Genomic DNA, 21100 nt, shown 5'->3' with positions numbered 1-21100 from the left:
CCATAACCCAGAGGTCGATGGACCGAAACCATCCTCTGCTAAGACTGCGTTACTAATAAACATACCCTGTTCATACTTGAAGAAAAGCTATCATGTCTATGTGCTAAAACCTTTTGTATTTTTCTCCTGATCTCATTTATGACGGAGGAACTTAATTGGTCAATTCATGGTTCATTTCATGTGCACTTCCTGTGTGCCTAAAATCAAGTCCTTTTGAAAACCCCTGTGAATGGGGGCTCTTCTATGGTCAGCAGAGTGGCGCAGCGGAAGCGTGCTGGGCCCATAACCCAGAGGTCGATGGATCGAAACCATCCTCTGCTAAGACTGATTTACTTATAAACAGACTCTGTTCCTACCCGAAGAAAAGCTGTCACGTCTATGTGCTAAGACCTTTTGTGTTTTTCTCCTGATCTCATTTATGACAGAGGCACTTCATTTCTCAATTCATGTGCATTTTAGGTGCACTTCCTTTGTGCCTAAACGCAAGTCCTTTCGAAAACACTTGTGAATGGGAGCTTTTCTATGGTGAGCAGAGTGGCGCAGCGGAAGCGTGCTGGGCCCATAACCCAGAGGTCGATGGATCGAAACCATCCTCTGCTAAAGGCTTCTTCACTTATGTACTTGTTTTATCCCAAATAAAGAGCAACTTCCACATCCTTCTTGATCGTTCAGAAAATCTGTCTGTTTGTGTGTGTATGCCCTGTTCAAACGCCTCATTGACTAAGCCACCTGAATGAGATGGACAATTAGTATGGCAAGCGAATCATGTCCCAGTGGCCTGTTCGAAGTAGTCGTTCATCCGGACTACCTTGTGTGCTGGCCTTGTTTAAATGCCAATACTTCTGTTGTCACTAAAGCCAAAGTAATGGGGGCACATGAGAACAGGTATTTCACAGCCCCAGTGGCCTAATGGATAAGGCACTGGCCTCCTAAGCCAGTGATTGTGGTTTGGAGTCCCATCTGGGATGTTTTACAGCAGATTGGAGAAGCAGAAGTGTGCTGGACCCATAACCCAGAGGTTGATGGATCTAAACCATAGACTGCTTTACTTATGTAAATGTTCTGTTCCTACTTGGAGAACAGTTCCCCCAGCTGTGTGCTAAAACCCTCCGCTTTTTTAACCTGTTTTAATTGATGATAGAAGAGCACTTCAAGCGAGCCTAGACGCAAGTCATTTTGAAAAAAGTAGGGTGTGTCAAATCAGTTGTCGGGAGCAGAGTGGCGCAGCGGAAGCGTGCTGGGCCCAAAACCCAGAGCTCGATGGATCGAAACCATCCTCTGCTAAGACTGATTTACATATAAACAGACTCTGTTCCTACCCGAAGAAAAGCTATCACGTCTATGTGCTAGAACCTTTTGTATTTTTCTCCTGATCTCGTTTATGACAGAGGCACTTCATTTCTCAATACATGTGTCACTTCATGTGCACTTTAGGTGCACCTCATGTGTGCCTAAACACAAGTCCTTTTGAAAACACTTGTGAATGGGAGTTCTTCTTTGGTGAGCAGAGTGGCGCAGCGGAAGCCTGCTAGGCCCATAACCCAGAGGTCGATGGATCGAAACCATCCTCTGCTAAAGGCTTCTTTACTTATGTACTTGTTTTATCCCAAATAAAGAGCAACTTCCACATCCTGCTTGATCGTTCAGAAAATATGTCCGTTTGTGTGTGTATGCCCTGTTCAAACGCCTCATTGACTAAGCCACCTGAATGAGATGGACAATTAGTAGGGCAAGCGAATCATGTCCCAGTGGCCTGTTAGAAGTAGTCATTCATCCGGATTACCTTGTGTGCTGGCCTTGTTTAAATGCCAATACTGCTGTTGTCACTAAAGCCAAAGTAATGGGGGCACATGAGAACAGGTCTTTCACAGCCCCAGTGGCCTAATGGATAAGACACTGGCCTCCTAAGCCAGGGATTGTGGGTTCGAGTCCCATTTGGGATGGTTTACAGCAGATTGGAGAAGCTGAAGTGTGCTGGACCCATAACCCAGAGGCTGATGGATCCAAACCATAGACTGCTTTACTTATGTAAATGTTCTGTTCCTACTTGGAGAACAGTTCCCTCAGCTGTGGGCTTACGGCCATACCACATTGGGCACGCCCGATCTAGTTGGTACGATCCAGGAAGTGAGTTGGATGCAGTTGGAGAGGAAGGCTCTCCCCCATTTTTGTTTTTCCATTTGTGTTTGTTTTTCGTTTTTTGTTACTTAGTTTTTTTTCCCGCTTTTTTTGTTTTTTTCAAACCACCTAACAGCAGCTTTTAGCTGGCTGGAGGGTGGTTTTTTTCCTTTTTTTTCAAGCATGGACGGATTAACGGCAAACGACACTGGACTGGTTGGAGGAACACGCACGGTAATTGACAATGGACTGGCAGGAGGAACACGCACGGTAATCGACAATGGACTGGCAGGAGGAACACTCAAGTCAAACGGCAATGGACTGGCTGGAGGAACACGAAAGGCAAACGACAATGGACTGGCAGGAGGAACACGCAAGGCAAACAACAATGGACTGGCAGGAGAAAAACGCATGGCAAACGACAATGGACTGGATAATCGACCACGAGTGAGAAATGGAAACACCAGAGATGTGAGTGAGAAAATCAACGAAAGGAAATATTTTGAAGGGGGTGGATTGGAATCCACTGCTGCTTCAATGTATATGTAATGATTGATTATAATTAAGGTATTAATCAATATTTTTCCTTCTAAATATCAAATGAGTTGAATGACTTCTCTGGAGATTTTACTTTATTTATATAAGTTACCATTGTGATTACTGAAATGTTCTTTTCATGTATTCTTTAATGTCTGTATTTGATATCTGAATGCAGTGCTTGCTTATTTAACACAGCTTCAAGAAATGAAATAGGGACTTGTTTTGTGTTTGAGAAAGGTCTTCAATGTGTTTAAACATATAGGGGTCATTGAAGCCAATAGTTTAAGGGGCCATTTCTTCGTTAAAGCCTTTCTTTCCAGTTAGACTAAAGTTTAGCTATCCTTGAGAGAAAGAACGCATTATCTTGATGTTTTGAGAGGACTCTCCTGTTTATAGTGAGAGCCTGGCCAAATCCAACCTTGGAAAAGCTGTGTGTCGGTGTGTGTGTTAGTCTTCTTGGTTACAGGTTAAGGAACCACTGGCATTATTGGAGATTGACTGAGTTATTGTTCTGGACATGCTGGCGCCCAGCAACCCAAATCTGCGACCTGGAAGGTCACGACGTGCCTAACTTCAGCTGCATAATCGATGGAGATATGCTTCAGTCTATCTGTATATGTGTGCAAAATTACTGTGTTTATCTATTTCATAGCCAATGAGAATCATTCATCCTGTAAGCAATGACGTAGCTTAGACCTTGGAAATCGTATAACTGCTGTGATCTTTGTAACTGTAAGCGGGGCGGCCTACGAACTCCTGTGCGAGTATTGAAGCTGACTTCTGCTGATGAAACTGCAAACTATCTTCAGTAAATATTTACTCTAATTTTTTATAATTCTGACTCTGGGTCTTCATTCTTCATATCTGGTTCTGGGTCTTTAACTGTACACCCCTTACAATTTAAAAGAGGCTACAGTGATTGTGAATGTGGAAAACGTGATTGAGGTAAAAGCGGAGGATATTATTAAAGCTGTGACGGAATTATGTGGACATGGGGAAATTTTAGCGCTGAGACCAAGACAAGGAAAGGAATGTGAACTGACAATGGAAAAAGAAAAATTGTGTGACAAACACACTGATGGACTGGTAAAAAAAGGAGTGAAATGTGAAGTTAAAAATCTGCAAAACAGAGACTATGTTGTTTCCGTCATGCACCTGCCCGTCTATCTTGATGATGATGAAAATTTAGATAAATTGGACAGATGGAGAGTTACTCCCATCTCGAAAATAAAAAGATGTTATCCGGGCACTGACATAGAGGACGGAACAAGGTTCCTAAAGGTGAGGTTCCCCAAAGAGGTCGCGTCGCTACCGTACAGTACAAAGCTGGAAACAGCGGAAGGGCCACAGTATTTTAGGGTGGTGCACAGTCACCATGTTAAAACCTGTCGGCTGTGCACGAGCCTGGAACATTTACTGAAAGACTTCCCTGAGTTCAAGTGCTACAAATGCGAGGAGAGGGGACATTTTGCAAGGGATTGCAATGCTGTCAGGTGCCCGGATTGCAGAGAAACCTTAAATAAATGAGAATGTTGGATGGAGGGAGAGGAAGGAGGTAGGGAAAATCGGGTGGACAGACAGGTGCATGAAGGAAACAACGAGGAGGAACGGCAAACTGATGAAGGACAACCGGAAGAAAGCTTACAACAAGAAATGGAAGCAGCAGCGAGCATCAGAGAGGAAGGACAACAAGAGAACGATAAAGAACAAACAATGGAGTAGGACACTCAATCGACAGTAATGGACATTTCGGACAGTTTTATAAGTTACCTGGATGACGTGGAGAAAGATGGACATGAAAAGAAGGATCAAAGTGAGACTGAAGGTGAAGAAGAAACAACGATGGACAAAGACAGAGAGGGGAAAGGACAATTAAGAAGAAGACTAGTAAAGGTAAAACCAAATATTGGTATTGCAAGAAAAATGACTATTTTAAAGGTTTTAGATAAAAGTGAAAATAGGTTTGAAGTGTTAAAGGACTTGGAGGGAGAAGATGAAGATTAATGGTTTTTAGGTATTTATTTGTTTTTCTTTTAATGGCTTTTAGTTGTGTTACTTTTAATGCCAGATGACTTTTAGATGTAAGAAAATTTGAGAAAATGAAAGAAATGTTCAAGAATGAAGATGTGATTTTATTACAAGAGACTAACTGGAGGTAGTCTCGGTCCGGATCAAACTGAACAAAGGTTTGGTTCGTTTCTAGTGTGAAAGCATTTCTGTATGGTTCGGACTTTCAGACCTTTTATAGGAAGTTCCGGTGGTTCCCGCATAGCCGAAAAAACGAGATGGTCCTCACTGCAGAACATGAAATCCATGGGGAGGAGTCAGATCCAGATCCAACTCCTCCCACCTTTACATATACCTAAACCTACCCACCTCCGCTCCCTAAACCCACCCCTAATCCCTAAACCCACCCCTAATCCCTAAACCCACCCCTAATCCTACCCATCTCCACCCCCTGGATCTTGATCCGACTCCTCCCCGTGGATCTCATGTACTGCATTGAGGTGCTACTGGAGATAACAGAAGGTGGCAGGAAAAATGAGCCGTGGTAGCACATGGGGAGAGGAGGAGACGAGGTTTTTAATTGAAGTATGGTCTGATGACATAATAAGAAGTCAAATGGTTAAAACGCACAAAAATGCAGACACTTTCCAAATATTTTCGGAGAGGATGAGAGAGAGAGGGTTTGAGAGGACGGGAGAAGAATGCCACCTGAAGATAAAGAAACTGCGGCAGCAATATACAAAGGCGTGCAATGCCATGAGAAAAAGTGGTGCATCGACAAATGCGAAGGACGCATGTCCAACGATATGCGTCTGTTCATCCATGTTGTCAAAGTTCTCTGCCGAATTGACAACACGCTGACGTCAGACGCACGTCCATTTACAAACCAATCAATGTCAAGATGCAGCCCACATAGATGATGACGACAGGATGCAAGTATGTCACGTAAAGTTCTTTAGTGCGCTCGCATAATTGCAGTGTGAAACCAAACCGAAACTTTCTGAAAGTATAAAATGTATCAAAACGTGAATTTGGTTCAGACCTTGGTGCGCACTTTCAGGTGTGAAAACGCCCTAAGGTTTCGAGAAATGTGTTTTAGCAATTCAGAAAAACTAATGAAACAGCAGGCAGAAAAACAACCTATAGAAACAGGCAAAGTTCGCAACCAGGGTACACGGTAGGCTACAAACCAGGCAGAAAAATCCAAAACACAAGGCAAACAGGAAAAAATACAATAAATTCCATGGTCAAAAAACAGGTTAAATACTCAGAATGATACCCAAAAGGAATAAGGAATAATCAAATTTTCAACTGAAGTGTGTATAAGCTGTGCTAAATATAGCAAGACTGATGAGCGTTCAGCAGTTGAGGAGAGCAGTGACCCAGAAGCCCAACCCAGGACACGACGGACTCCTCCTGTGGAGAACCAGTGCTATTACACACACAGCTTCAGGCGGGCCGATCTGGGTTTTACAATGTCCTCTAAATGTGTGTTAAATATGTAAACACGTTGTTCGTGTAAGGTTTTTTTGGGAACGTTTAATTGGACATTCGTCTAATGCATCTTCTTTTTTGATCATTAAAGATAACTGATGAGAAATTAAGTTAAAGTCACAAGACACGGAACTAAATAATAAATGTAAGTTTTGGTTACACTCTATCTTGATGGTCCCTTTTTAACGTTCAACTTTGCAAGTACATGTTAACTAACTATCATTAGAGTATGAGTAGAATATCTGCTAACTCTTTATTGTGATGCTCCTTTAACAGATATTATGCTGACTATAAGCATCTTTGCATCTACATGTCATCTTATTCTAACCCGAACCCTATTAAATGAATTGACTGTCTTTGTTGAACCTATTGCACTACTGTATAATCAGGACTTCGAACTTCCCCTTCTGTAACAGCCATTCTTTTTATCATTTACAACTGCACTGTTTAATCCAACGTCTGCAGATGGAGTCGAACCACAGAAAATAATGAAACATTTGACTTTAATTCATGCGGCTTCTGAATCACAAGAACATGTAAATGCTGACTTCATGTAACAGCTTGCTGATGAATATGTTATTGTAATGTCTTAAGAAAGAGCTCTTCGCTGAAGGCTTTAACACTGAACACGAATAATGACAGTAACAGCACATACGCAGCACTAATATTTACTCTTATGGCACTTCCTGAACTACCAGCTTTAACCCTGTAAATGTTGGTGCTAAAGAAAACCGCAAATCACAACCTCTACAAACAGACTGATGCGCTACATTATTGTTATTAATATACTAATGCTATAATACTGTTAAATAAATGATCATGTTTTAACACAAATATAAAAACATGAAATGACAACACAAACATTATAAATAAAAACTCAAGCGATAAATTGTACAATATGTACTATAGCCCTGTTACGGTTTGGCTATATATGCTCATGATATTTGCTGTTCTTTTGTGGTCGATGACGTTCATCACACGTATCATGAACTTAGTCTTAAATACATAAACGACACCAAACACTAAAGGAGACAGTGCAGGTCTTTTCACGCACAACACATACAAATGCTCTGCATAAGCTGAAAGGATTCAGACATCAGGACTTCAGACAGAGTTACTGGTATCAGGTTTAATGTTACTCGGTCACGTGACCCAGCAAAGTGTTGGGAAGGACATTCTGGTCCAGGAAGAGTTGCGCAACAGCATGAGGTTAAAACTTTTGCCAGATGTGATGCATTATGAGCCGTAACTCTGAAACTGAGACAGTTGGTCAAAATCTGAGATAATTTCTGATAACTGAATGTACTTTATACAGAATGAACGTATGATCATAGCCCCTATATGCCTACTTTTTTTCTGTTCATCATCTGCCTTGAGATTTTAAATACAAAATTAAAAACACTTTATTTATATTATAGGTAAAATATTCTTTTATGCACAGCATTTTTTGTTTAAATTGGCCGCATACAAAAAGATGGACTCATAAGTCTAAATGTAAACAATGTAAAAATGAAAAGACATTATTTGATCACATCCTAATTTGATTTTACTTTTTGGACATATAAATATCAGCAACTGGACCACATGGCATATTTTTGCTGTTTGGGCCTCTGAATAAATCAATTATTGTAAAATCTGAGCTCCGTTTAAAAAACAAAACAATAACAACAACACTTCCATCTTTGAAAAAATATGATTTTGTTATTTTTTGACCCCGAGTGTGTTGAAACATTTGCCTTTACTTTCTGTCTTTCTTTCTCTCTGTGAAATCTGAAGGAACAAATGATTCATGAACGATTACAAACCCGGAAACTGAGCGAATTATGTTTAGAGGGAGGAGCAAGTTAGGCCGTACGTAATATTTGTTCAAAATATTAGGATTACCTTCTTTAATTTGTGAGCTAGCGAATTTATATTTAAGTTAACTAAAATAAATCGGACAAAGATTAGTCATTTAGTTGCTTTTATCAGTTTTCTCCGTATTCACCGTCACTGATCCCCCCTCTGCACATGGACTAGTCCCGCCTTTATTAAGCTGCTGCTCAGCGCGTGTGAGGAAGTGTGCTCGCCATTTTACCTTTGTTTGGGTTACTCTTCGGAAACAGTTGTCTTTCCTCAAGTATTTCGGTAAGTTTAGCTTTAAAGTGGCCTTTTATGGTAAACCTTGTTCGTATTTCATTTTTATTCTCTTGTGATTGACCCAGGGAGCAGTTTTTAGAATATTTTGAGGTTTGAAGGTACCTACGCATTTTGGGAAAGAATGGAATTTGATTTGAGTTTTCTCCAGGTTTAGATGAGAATTGACAAATAGTTGTTTCTAGACGTTTGACCCTAATTTAGTGTTTTCTAAAATATAAAATTAAGAAGTTTTTTTTTTAAATGTATCGTACGAGCAGAGTGTTTTCATGCCACAAGACTAGTGTGATTGTCGAACACAACTCAGTTAATTCAAGGAACACTTTATTAAGCGCGAGTCTCTTTTGAACGAATGTACGTGTGCCACTTAAACCAGCAGCAGATAACGTTAAATGAGCTACAAACGATCATCTAGCTGTACTTTACAGTTTGGTTGTCAGGCATCAAACCATAGACTGTAAAAAAAAGATGGACGACCCCCTTCGCTCTCTTCCATTGGCGAGAAGTGAAGCCACCATTGTCCCGATATGGCGCTGACATCTTAGGACTTGAGTCTGCGCAGTAGCGATCTCGGGACCAGACATGCGCAGTAGTGAGCAGGAAGTTAAGCCGCGAAATCAACGCCCCGCCCTCTCTCGCCGAATGCACTCCACTTTTTTTTTTTAAGTGGCCTATGTCTGCTCCGTTCCTCAGTTCTGCTCCAATTTTGAGGTCTGTTAATTGCAGTATGACATTAGGCTTGTTAAAATAAAGTAAATGCAACCTCCGAAGATCCAGATTGTGCGGCATGCTTGCATCAAACCATGACCGCAGTCTCGCGGGAAGGGGGCGGGGCTTAACACGCAATTCACAAACTGGGTGAGAAGTGCGTCCTTAAAATAGGAAAACATTTCATGATCCTGACCTGCATTATAATTATAATTCCTTGTTAATTTAAATAACGACTTCATCCTGGTCTAAGATTGTACATTGTAATATTAGTAATCATACAAATAGCAGTTGGATGTCAGTTTCTTTTAAGTTTAATTTGAGATTCAATAGATTATTATTATAGAGAGCAGTTCTCCCACGATTCTCAAAACAAACCCGTAGACCACAAACCTAATGTGTAATTTAGTTGTGGTTCTGACAATGTTCCAATTTTATAAATTGGTATTTATATCTGTCTAAAGTGTTATAAATTAGTCTATTTAAAAATGTTAGTCTAAATGAATTATGTAAAACAGCTTGAAATTTAATGAAGCTAGTGTGAATGAAGATGTTTTGGACTAATCCCACCAAGTACATTTTTAACGTTTGTTGCCACCTACTTGCATAATCAGCACACCGATCTTATTTGAAGCATAATATTACTTTCAGAGGTTAATTGCTCATTTGACTGCGGCTGCCTCAACATCCGTCTAAATCCTGACTATAAACTTTTCTCAATACTTTAGTTATTTCATGTTTGCAACAACACATTCCAGAAATTCCCGTGTGATCGTAATTTCAAAGGTTTAATAGACCGCAGAATCATTGTAATGTAGGAATGAGATCATGATATTTTAATGATTAATCCGGTATACAATCGAGCCTATAGCTTATGTATTTGTTTGTCATATTTGTAAACTTTAAATGTTTTGTCTTTTAAGGTATCTTTTATGAGTACTCAAAAGCAGCAGAAGCCAACGCTAACAGGCCAGCGTTTCAAGACACGCAAGAGAGGTTTGTCTTTTCGTTTACAAGTTGTCACTGTTGTACTTTACAAAATTACACAAATAAATCTAATTCGCTTCTCATTAATGTTGACTTTTCTACCCGATAGCAGAAGTCTATCTTGGCCACTTTTCGTAGCACTAAGCAACACTTTGATATTGCCACATGTGCCATCTTGCCCTGACGGTTCAATATTGAAATGCCCTTGTCCTGAAAAGCAATTATTCCTTATGTAGTTGATTCTTGCTCGAGCGGAAATTGCGATTCTCTCAATTCTGAATAGACAACTAAACAAAATGATGATTGCTATTTAAATTGGTTATTAATAGTCTTTTTAAAACATTGAATTTGAGTTCTTTTATTGTAGCACTAGGGAACGCTTTGTCGATTTGACAACTTATTTATTTTTGTTCTGTGGCGGAAACGAGCATCCATAATTCCGGTGTGATTTATCAAAAGGTTTAAAACACTAGCGACTCTACATTCATGAATGAGATCGCCTTTCTAAACCATTAATCGTGCCGCTTTAGCTTCTTTGGACTTTACTCTGAACCTCATTTTTCCTGCGATCTAGGCCTTGTGACAAGCAGTCGAGGCATGTCATTGGACGCTACCCCTCACTGTCTTCTGCTTTCTCTTCTGTTTGAACAGATGAAAAGGAGAGATTTGACCCTACCCAGTTTCAGGAACACATTGTACAAGGACTAAATCAAACTGGCCCTGATTTGGAGGCTGTTGCCAAGTTCCTAGATTCCTCCGGTGCCAAGCTTGACTATCGGCGCTATGCAGAAACCCTGTTTGATATCCTGGTGGCTGGTGGAATGCTGGGTAAGAGGACGTTTGACTCTTGAACCACATTGTTTCATCAGTGAATTGGTCTTTAACACGAGTGTTTCCATCTGTGGTTGTGCCGCTCAGCTCCGGGAGGTGCCATATCTGACGACATGACTCGCACTAACTTCTGTCTCTTCACCGCACAAGAAGACGTGACGACCATGAGAGCCTACGCTCAGGTATATAAAGTCTCTGTTAGGAATGTGGGTCAAGATATATAATGGGGTCTTAAGCCCGTTTACAGCTGGTATTAAGATGCGTTTTAGTTGATCGGATCACAAGTGCACGACACTAAATGCAGAGTAAACCTGGTCTGAAACGCTTTGAGCTTGTCCACTTTCACCTCTTACATTTTACATTTATTCATTTATCTGACGCTTTTATCCAAAGCAACTTACAATTGCTATATTTCAGAGGTCGCACGCCTCTGGAGCAACTAGGGGTTAAGTGTCTTGCTCAGGGACACATTGGTGTCTCACAGTGGATTCGAACACCAAAGGCATGTGTCTTATCCACTGCGCCATCACCATTATCTTCCAGAGGCAGTCTAACTCATTAGACCAGATTGCTTTCGTACTGTATACTCTCATGTGTTCGAACAGCCACAAAAGACAGTCTACTCTCCACCTATTGATCTAATGCGTGAACATTATGGGAAGTGCGCTAACCAGACGAGATTTAAACTGTTGGCTGAAGAACAAAGTATGAAGAAGGTACCAAACACAAAGTTCTCACCATTCCTGATTTCTAACACTCACAGCGTTCAGAGCAGAAATTAAAGCTGCTGCTCTTTTTAAAGAGCTATGTTAGTTAAAGCTACGTTTACCCTACCTTAGACCCTTTTGAACAAATCAGGACAGAAGTGTTTGAAAGTGGACAAAAGACAGATTAAAACATCAGGTCTAAACGGGAATGTCTCTCGTTTACTTGTGATCTGATCGACCAAAACGCATTAATAACAGGAGTTAACAGGGCCTTAAAATCTGAGACATTCTCAAATTGACTTATATGTTTTTTAGGTTTTTAATAAGTTAATCCGGCGTTACAAGTACCTGGAGAAGGGTTTTGAAGAGGAGATCAAAAAGGTAACTTGGATCAAAAATATCAGCCTATAACATTTGAACGTGTAAAGATCAAAGACTCAAGTTTTTGTGCCCTTTTTTTTTTTTTCAGTTGCTCCTGTTCTTAAAAGGGTTCACTGAGTCCGAGCGCAACAAGCTCGCCATGCTAATTGGCATTTTACTGGGTAACGGGAGCATATCCGCCTCAATCCTGGGCAGCCTCTTCAATGACAACTTGGTCAAAGAAGGTACGTCTGACACGCTCAAGTTTCTCTGATTTGCTTGTTTTCATGCTAAACGCTGTTTCCTGTAATAGGTGTGTCTCCGGCCTTCGCTGTAAAGCTGTTCAAAGCGTGGATCACTGAGAAGGACATTAACTCTGTGGCTTGCAGTCTGCGCAAGGACGGCATGGACGACCGGCTGATGGTGAGTCAGTGCATCAGAATCAGCCTTTATTAGCAAGTACAACAATACAATTTTATTTCTATAGCCCATCTAAAACATCTGCCGTTGACCGTGCTTACCAGCATAGATAATACAACAAAAGCAATTACATAGTCACACACAATTAAAACCTGTGCCCTCAATCAGTTCTAAAAGCCATACTTAAAAGATACGACTTAAAACATGTACAAGGAATTTTTCCTAGTGCTAAAAATGGTAAGAAAAAAGGTATAAAAATAGACATCTATTTTAAAATGTAACTGTGCATTAGTGTATTGTGCAAAGTCACAGTTTGAACTTTGAAGATGCAGCATATCAGACTGAGTGTGTGATTAATGTGAGTGAACCTGTGTTACTGTAATCATCTCTCATCCGGTCAATGTGTCTGGTGTTGCAGGAGCTGTTTCCGGTGAACAAGCGCAGCTATGAGTATTTCTCCAAGTACTTCACCGACGCGGGGCTGAAGGAGCTCTCCGATTTCTCCCGTAGCCGGCAGTCGTTAGGAGCTCGCAAGGAGCTTCAGAAAGAGCTGCAGGAGCAGATGGCTCTGGGCGTCTCTTTTACTGAGGTCCGTGAGACTCTTCCGGTTCAGAATCTGTGTGTCAAGACTCCAGTGTTTGAAGACGCCTCATGATCTCTGCTTTGTCTCTTCCAGATCATCGCCAGCTGCAAGGAGGAAATGAAGCGGAGCAGCATCTCTGAGCAGAAGATGATCGGCATCATGTGGACCAGCGTCATGAGCTTGATGGAGTGGAATAAGAAAGAGGAGCTGGTCGCGGAGCAGTCCATCAAACACTTGAAGGTTAGAGGAGTGGTGTTTACACGAGCTGGATATACTCCACAACATCTGTCTCACACACTGTTCTTGTCTCGAATATTTAATAAAACACCATGAAAGCTGACTGAGAACCCAAGACCTCAAACAGGATGAAATCCTCATGTAATTCTTCTGTAGGGCCCTATGAAATCAGTTATTTTTTCCCCCTGTTAGTTTATGGATTTCCATTTTAATGTAGTTTTTTTGGGTTTTTTTTAGACAAGCTTGTTGATTACTAAAAATGTAACTTAAGTTTCAGGATTTCAACTAAATGTTTTAGGGCCATATTTTTTTTTCTTATGGGTTACATTTGAATTATTTACTTAATTGGAAAAGCATGTCTAATTTAATTCATTGTTTGTTTTCCATAAATTCAGTGCATTTTACTTTTGGTAATTAAGGCATAAATTATAAATGAAACCACTTTTGTCGAAGTGCTGTGAAACCGAGCTTTACTCTGGAGATGAAGATCATGTCCTCAGAGGCTGAAAACAGTGGGCGTCGTGTTACATGAAACCCATTCTTACAGACGCAGAACATGCAGGATTCATTTAAATAGTCTTATGGTTTAATATTCACAGACTAGTCTAAAAAAAATCAGGTCAGTACACTTGAATCAAAACGCAATATAATCTATTCCACGTAACAAAGTAAATTCTGTTCTGATATCTATTGGTACAAAACGTATGTCGAAGCAAAGGCGTTTCAAACTTGGGAGCGTCTTCAAAAAAAACTGTTTTCCTATTATAAATTATTTTGCCAACTTGAGACCCTACGTGTCATGCTTCTATATGCTTGGTTAATACCTGTGGATGTTGACCATGTTCTTGACTGTTTCTCTCAGCATCACAGCCCTCTTCTGCAGGCCTTCACCACTCAGGGCTCTTCTGAGCTCACGCTTCTGCTGAGGGTTCAGGAGTACTGTTACGACAACATCCACTTCATGAACGCCTTCCAGAAGATCGTTCTGCTGCTCTATAAAGGTAGAGCTCCTCCAATCCTGACTCTAGTGCTCCTGAAGAGCTTTATTAGACCGTTCCTAACCCTCTAATTCTCCCGCAGTGAATGTTGTGAGTGAGGAGGCTATCCTGAAGTGGTACACCGAAGCCCATCTAGCCAAAGGAAAAGGCTTCTTCCTGGAGCAGATGAAGAAGTTTGTGGAGTGGCTGAAGAGTGCAGAAGAGGGTGAGTAGCCGTCCCAGTTAAACCTGATGGTTTCTACAGGAGAAACGTGTTGGGATAAATCTCCTTCTGTGTTTTCATGTTTCTTTGTTGCTCATATTTGATGCGAGTCTCTCCTGTGTTTCAGAATCTGAGTCTGAGGAGGAAACGGACTGACACCGAAGCCCGATCGCTTCATTCTGGAATGATCTACTGCCAGAATTGTCTTTTCTTGTATTTTGAAGCTGAAGGGTCCAGATCATTTAAGGGCTTAACTTGCAGAACTGTTTTTAAAGTCTTGATTTGTTCTGTACTACTCAGTTTTTATACGAGATCTTTTTAAGATGTTAGTTGGATTTGTTCTGGATATGTGTGTACTTGCAGTGACTTTTATCTTCATTTCGACTTGATTCTAGAAAAATAAAGAATATAGTACCAGTCCTGCTTCAGTAGTTCTTGAAGTTTCCAACTCTTTAGAAGGCAAAATGCCACCTTCTTGGGTCATGTGACTGGACTGGTTTTCATTTTCTTTTGTGTACATGAGACATTACCCAAACAATCCCCATTCACACATCTCTGTAAATTAAATCACTATTCTGCTGCCAGGCCTGTAGTTGTCTGTCACTTTAAGGAAACGTTGTTCAAATTTAGCCAGATTTTATTAAATATCAGGATAAAGTTGCTTAATTACTATGTGATCATTGGAAGAGCAGCTGAAACTCAAAATATTAGAATTTCATGCAAAAATTAATCTATTTCAGTAATTCAAATTAAAAGGTGAAACTATATTTAGTGTGTATATAATATATATACGCATGATACTTTTCAGAGAGCTGACATTTCTGTATTTGAACTGAAATCTCTCAAGAAGTAAAACTGGCTGTCTATGATGGAATACACTTGTTTTAAATTGTCCCTGGATTAGTAGTTGCTGTGACAAACTTTACATATCACCTCTGCTTAAATTTAATCTGATCCTGTTAACATAAACTGATCCCCAGCAGGTTTGAGTTTATGGATCTGTTGCTATGGCAGCAACTGGGATGAGCTTCGAAGAACCTAACAATCCTAGATAATGTCAAATCGTCAACTGAGTAATCCACATACGAAGAACAGGCCCGTTTTCAATCCCCCAAAAGTTTTCATTTTTTGGTAGAAAATGGCAACATGTGGAAATAACGTGAAAATGGCCTCTTGGAAGGTGTGGTTTTTAGTTTTTTAAACAAAGACACCAGCCTCTAAAAGCTGAAGTGTTTTATTTCTTAATTACATATGAAGCACCAGATTGTAAAAGATATTTGTGTCCTGAGGTGTTTCAAGTTATTTCTGTGTCCCTGATGTTCGGCTCTTCATGTCTGTCTGGTTCTGGTCCAGTGAGGTTTAGCTCTTCACTTGCTTCCTCCTCGTCTTCATTGTCACCGTCTTTTTCTAAAATACAATGTTTCCAGAAATTATTCCCTGACCAATAAAATGATAAAGCAATTTAATGTCAATTTGTCAAGCCAGAAAAGGGTCAAATTTAATTCTGTACTAAATTTGCTAAAAAAAATTACGCTATGAATGTGTTTAATTAAAACTAAGCTTAAAACTTATGAAAAAAAAAACCTATTCAAGTTCCTAGAGTAGGATCAGTTTCCTTATTAGGTCAACATATGATGTTCTCCCATCACCGCAGAACCTAAACCTCTGGGTAGGAGAGGATCCCTCTTGTCCTTTGTGTTCATCACCTGCCACATTAAGGCACATTTTGACAGGATGTAAGGTGGCTCTTAGCCAAGGTCGGTTTACTTGGCGCCATGACCAAGTATTGCGATGTTTGGCTTTAGCATTGGAAGGCAAGCGTAGTATGACCAATAAGTTGCCGCCTGTTCTAGCAAAACATTACACGCAGAAGACAATATTCCTCCGCCCAGGCGAGCAACCACCAAGAAAAGGTGCTAACACCAATTCTCGCCCAGGACAACTGGAAGCTGCTAGGGACTGGAAGATGCTGGTTGATCTTGATCAACGGCTTATTTTTCCACCTGAGATTGCCACCACTAACCTACGACCAGATATTGTTTTGTGGTCTGGATCAGCACGCATTGTTCAACTGATAGAGTTAACAGTGCCATGGGAGGATGCGGTAGATGAGGCATATGAGAGGAAGAAACTGCGGTATGCTCAGCTGGCCACTGAAGCAGAACAGCGAGGATGGAGAGTCCAGGTTTATCCAGTGGAAGTGGGTTGTCGAGGTTTTGTGGCACACTCTACAACCCGGTTCCTCAGAGACGTCGGATTCAGTGGTCAAGAGTTGCGTCGCACAGTAAAGAACTTATCTGAAGCAGCAGAAAGGATCAGCAACTGGCTGTGGTTGAGACGGAAAGATTCTAGCTGGCTGTGTACAGGCCGCCATGCTACGGTTTCGTAGAATTCTTGAAAACTTGAAGGGTGTTGGTTTATTTGTAGAGGTTGTATAGTATTTACAGTCATTACGTTCCTGTGTATATTGCGTGAATGACGGGAAGTTGGGCAGATATTGTGTTTTGCGGTAGGTGGTATGCCATACGGAACCGTTGCCACTGAAACTGCATATTAACGCACCAGTGGGGCTCGATAGCCTTAGTCAAACGGGTTGGCGCGTATGGTTAGGTTGCGGAGAGATTGTGAGATTGTGGTTAGGTCTCAGCAGCACTGTTGGTTATTTGTAGAGGTTGTATAGTATTTACAGTCATTACGTTCCTGTGTATATTGCGTGAATGACGGGAAGTTGGGCAGATATTGTGTTTTGCGGTAGGTGGTATGCCATACGGAACCGTTGCCACTGAAACTGCATATTAACGCACCAGTGGGGCTCGATAGCCTTAGTCAAACGGGTTGGCGCGTATGGTTGGGTTGCGGAGAGATTGTGAGATTGTGGTTAGGTCTCAGCAGCAAGAGGGAAGTAGAGGTCAGTAAGCTGGGCTGAGTTGAGTGGGGGACGGAGGGGGTGACTCTGGTACGCCAGAGTCACTGTCGAGCCCTCTTGAGGTGTCGTGGGCTAGTCGACGAAACACTGAGGACGGAAGGTGCCCACTTGAAGACCCTAGAGATGTTCCCTACTCCGCTCAATCCAGAGGGTTGTTATGGGGGGACCGCACTGTGGTTGCAGCCGTTGTGTGTGCTGACGCGCAAATACACTATTAACACCAGACAGAAGGAGATTCACGTCACTAGATGGAAAGAAGCGTAAATGAATGGAGAAGCATAGGTTACTGTAAAGCTACGTCTTAGTTGGTGCATATCTTGGCGAAAGCCGAGTACAAATCAGCATGAAGTTTTAACATCTACTCTCGTGTAATGGAAATCACTGAAGACTTCATATTTTGTTTTACTCCAAATTTGTTTTTAAAAAAGTGCTATATGTTGTAGAAGCTGGGAGATGTGCTCATGTATTAATGTAAGCAGAGTAAGTTGTCTTTAAAGTAATACAGTAAGACTGCCATCCAATCAAACTCTCTAAACATGCTCACCTGATTCACATCCCTTCTGTGCATTCAGAAGATTTATACATTCATTGTTTACTTCATTTTCTTGCAGCTTGTTTTTCTCTCCATCCTCGCTGTGTGTTATCTGCTTAGATTCCTCTACTGGAAAAAGTTATAACTTGCTGACTCAACTCTGTGATGATAAACTTAAAATCTATTATATTAGTATGTGTTGAACTTTAAAACTAAATCCAATAATTACAATAAATAGATGTTGGCATTCTCTGAAAAAGAAAACTTTGATTGGTTGTAAGCACATTGCTTTGTGGTTGTTATTTGGTGTTTCTGCATGTTTACATTTTAGCTGCATCCTCTAAACACACAAACACATAAAATCTGTTGTATACATGGCAAATTGAAAGCCATGTCACATTCATATCTTTATGGTTATATGAGCATCTAGATATCTTACCATTGTTTTGTTTTTTTCGCTTGAAAAAAATGACAGCTACAATCCCCACAATAACAGCAGCGATGATGGATAATGTAACTGGTAGAATGATATTCAGATATGATTGTGGTTCATCTAAATACAATAACATAACAATAATTATAAACAAGCTTCATCATGAACTCTGTAGTTGAGCATTACAGTAATGAGTGTGAAGTGAACCTGTGTCGCAGTGTTTCAGAGAGAAGCTGCTGCTCCTTTGGCTCACTTCATTCTTCACAGTACACGTATAGACTGAATCCGGCTTCTCCTCTCTGCTGATCTGAAGCTCTTGCCCGAACCGTAGTGCTGAACTTGACCCAGTCCATTCATAAGTTACAGGAGACTGAGACGACACTGAACAGAACAGTGCTCTTGAAATATTGTTCAGATTACAGGTCACGTTCGGCTCCTGTACAGCGTCTGAGGAAACAGGGCATGGTGGATATGTAAATGTAAATGCTTAATACTTTTATAACAAAACTCATCTCATGGCTATGGAAGCTTGTTTCCGCCACGGAATAAAGAAATGTAAAAGATAATTATGACTTTTATCTCGCAATTATGATTTTTTCCCCTCATAATTGCCTGATATAAAGTCAGAAGTGCAAAGAACTCACAATTCAGAGACCTTATAACATATATACGACTGTATAACATGTAATTGAGACTTTATATCTCACAATTCTGACTTTATATCTCACAATTCTGACTTTATATCTCATAATTATGAATTTATATCACGCAATTCAGAATCACAAAAGTCTGATTTGCGAAATTTGAGAATTGAGAAAAAAAAGTCAGAATTGTGAGATAAAAAGTCTTTTTTTATTATTCCATGGTGGAAACAAGCTTCCATACATGACTACAAGACATTGACATGTTTGAAACATATTCTTACAGATAGACTTGCCTAGTTTAATATTTTACATGATGAAAGCTTAAAATTCACCAAAATGCATTTTTAATTATTCAAAATGCTTTAAAAATGTATTATATTAAAATTAAAAGTGCGTAAATATTTTCTATAAAATTGTTGGTTTTTCTATAAAGTAAAAATAAATTACATGAAACAATTACTTCCTGGAAAGTCCATAAATACTTAATTCATACATCACAGAGTGAATCATCCATTTCATTCATCAACAGAATATGTCAGTCTCTTGAAAAAGCACAATAGTTTGTACAGTATGTTGTGTTTTGTGTGCGGTGTCCTCAGATGTCTTAGCTTAACCAACACGATATTCCTGATCATCCAGCGTCACCAGCTGTCTCAGCACAGGTATGATGATACGCCAGCCAAGCCAACATTACATCAGTGTAACCAACAATACAGCATTCTTATCTCATTCTCACTCACCAATAACTTGAACTTCATTTGGAGAATTTTGCAGCTTCCCATTGATCTGTATTACGGACCTATAAATACCACTGTCACGGCTGGTCATGTAATGAACCGTGAGCTGTCCAGTAGAGACTTCAATCTCTGATCTTTGCTTGAACTGACCGTAATCATAAAATTCAGTCAGATCATGTTCAGCCACCTTGTTTCCATTGTGTGTCCATAAAATGTCTTCAGGCTTTCCTTGAATATTAGGTTTTAAAGTCAGACTCGTCCCATTCTCGACATAGACGATAGACGTTACAGCATCTGATTAATGTTTAGAAAAGTGGTTAATAAATCAGCAAAGGTAAAGATCATGAGCAAGGTTAATCATCTTAAATAACAGCACCTAAAAGCTGAGTTTTACATTAAAAATCCAAATAAGTGTTTTAGCTTAGAGGTCCTAAACAAATTCTTGGCTTCTGCTTGAACATTGTCTTTAACATTAGTCTTCTTCTGTCTCAACAAGAAAAAGCTATTATTTACGGATACTGTGTAATTCGTTGTTTGCTTAATCTGTATATGTCTGATGCGCTTGAAGAGTTTAGCACATTATGACTATGCCCGTTTATTGAAAACATCTACAATTAACAACTTTCAATAATATTTACAGCATATGAAGCAAATAACCATGACAAGTAATTAAGAACATCACTTACTGAATAATCTTGATAGCATTAAACAGATGCAAAGACTCGATACTTCCCAACGCGATCTCATTGTCTAGTTTTTACTTTCGCTCAGCTGTTTCCAGGTAAACCGGTCCGTCGGGCGCGCGCGGAACGTGCGCGATTCTAGGAGTGTGTGGCTTTAATGTGCATTTGTACGAGACTGAAGCTGTAATTAAAATATGAATGTGTATATGTAGGTACCCTGTGGCAATTTAGCCGGTTATTGTATTGTTGTAAGCAGCCATACTGGAACAACCTCAAAGAATAAGGTATGTCACTCACCTTTAGACGACTTGTACATAAGCTCCACCCCTGCGAACTCTGACAATCAACACTTCCTGTAGACAACGTCCGTGAACAGTGTGCGTTTTAGCAAAATATGCTCATAAAGTGTTGAAAAATGATTAGATATTGTTTTATGTGAACTGGTCTCGGAGACATTGAAAGGGATCTTATCTGCCGCATTAAAGTGATTAAACATGGGCTACTGTAAATTATGGAGGCAAATTGAAAAGTGAGAAGCTAAATTACTTGAAACAAAGTAGTGATCACATGAGTGTGAGACTATAGAAGTTGTGTTGGCAACGTTTCCACGAAACGTGAACTTTTAGTTACTATCAACGCTACAATTAATTAGGCAACTTTACAGAAAATCGTAGCCTACTGTTGAGCCTACCTTATTTTTAATTTCCGGTTATTTTCAGTTAAATTAACATAATAGTATAAGAATGTGTGTTCAAACTTTAGATTAGGGTCCAATTCTCACTATTAACTTACTATTAACTATCAATTTTGCCCCAAT

At 40.1% G+C, this 21100-nt stretch overlaps 2 protein-coding genes across 2 annotated transcripts; one reads left to right on the top strand and one right to left on the bottom strand.

The window, feature by feature from the left end:
* Positions 1–7966: 7966 nt before the first annotated feature.
* On the top strand, positions 7967–14745 carry bzw1b (basic leucine zipper and W2 domains 1b). Its single transcript, XM_077240095.1, has 12 exons — positions 7967–8286; positions 9927–9999; positions 10642–10818; positions 10909–11003; positions 11844–11909; positions 11998–12133; positions 12202–12311; positions 12727–12897; positions 12985–13131; positions 13991–14129; positions 14209–14331; positions 14456–14745. Exons 2-12 carry the CDS (start codon positions 9936–9938, stop codon positions 14482–14484), a joined length of 1257 nt encoding a protein of 418 aa, XP_077096210.1. The 5' UTR covers positions 7967–8286; positions 9927–9935; the 3' UTR covers positions 14485–14745.
* cd58 (CD58 molecule) lies at positions 12320–20557 on the bottom strand. The gene is made up of 6 exons (XM_077240119.1): positions 20287–20557; positions 19604–19894; positions 18427–18666; positions 18226–18339; positions 17799–17915; positions 12320–15735 (listed from the first exon to the last, which is right to left on the bottom strand). Exons 1-6 carry the CDS (start codon positions 20345–20347, stop codon positions 15623–15625), a joined length of 936 nt encoding a protein of 311 aa, XP_077096234.1. The 5' UTR covers positions 20348–20557; the 3' UTR covers positions 12320–15622.
* Between the last annotated feature and the right edge of the window lie 543 nt (positions 20558–21100).

Source organism: Siphateles boraxobius, unplaced genomic scaffold (assembly GCF_051911475.1).
Source record: "Siphateles boraxobius isolate OS27281-9 unplaced genomic scaffold, OSU_SipBor_1 100, whole genome shotgun sequence".
Lineage (NCBI taxonomy): Eukaryota > Metazoa > Chordata > Actinopteri > Cypriniformes > Leuciscidae > Siphateles > Siphateles boraxobius.
Note: the sequence above shows the minus strand (reverse complement) of the source record. Positions and strands in the feature narration are given on the sequence as shown.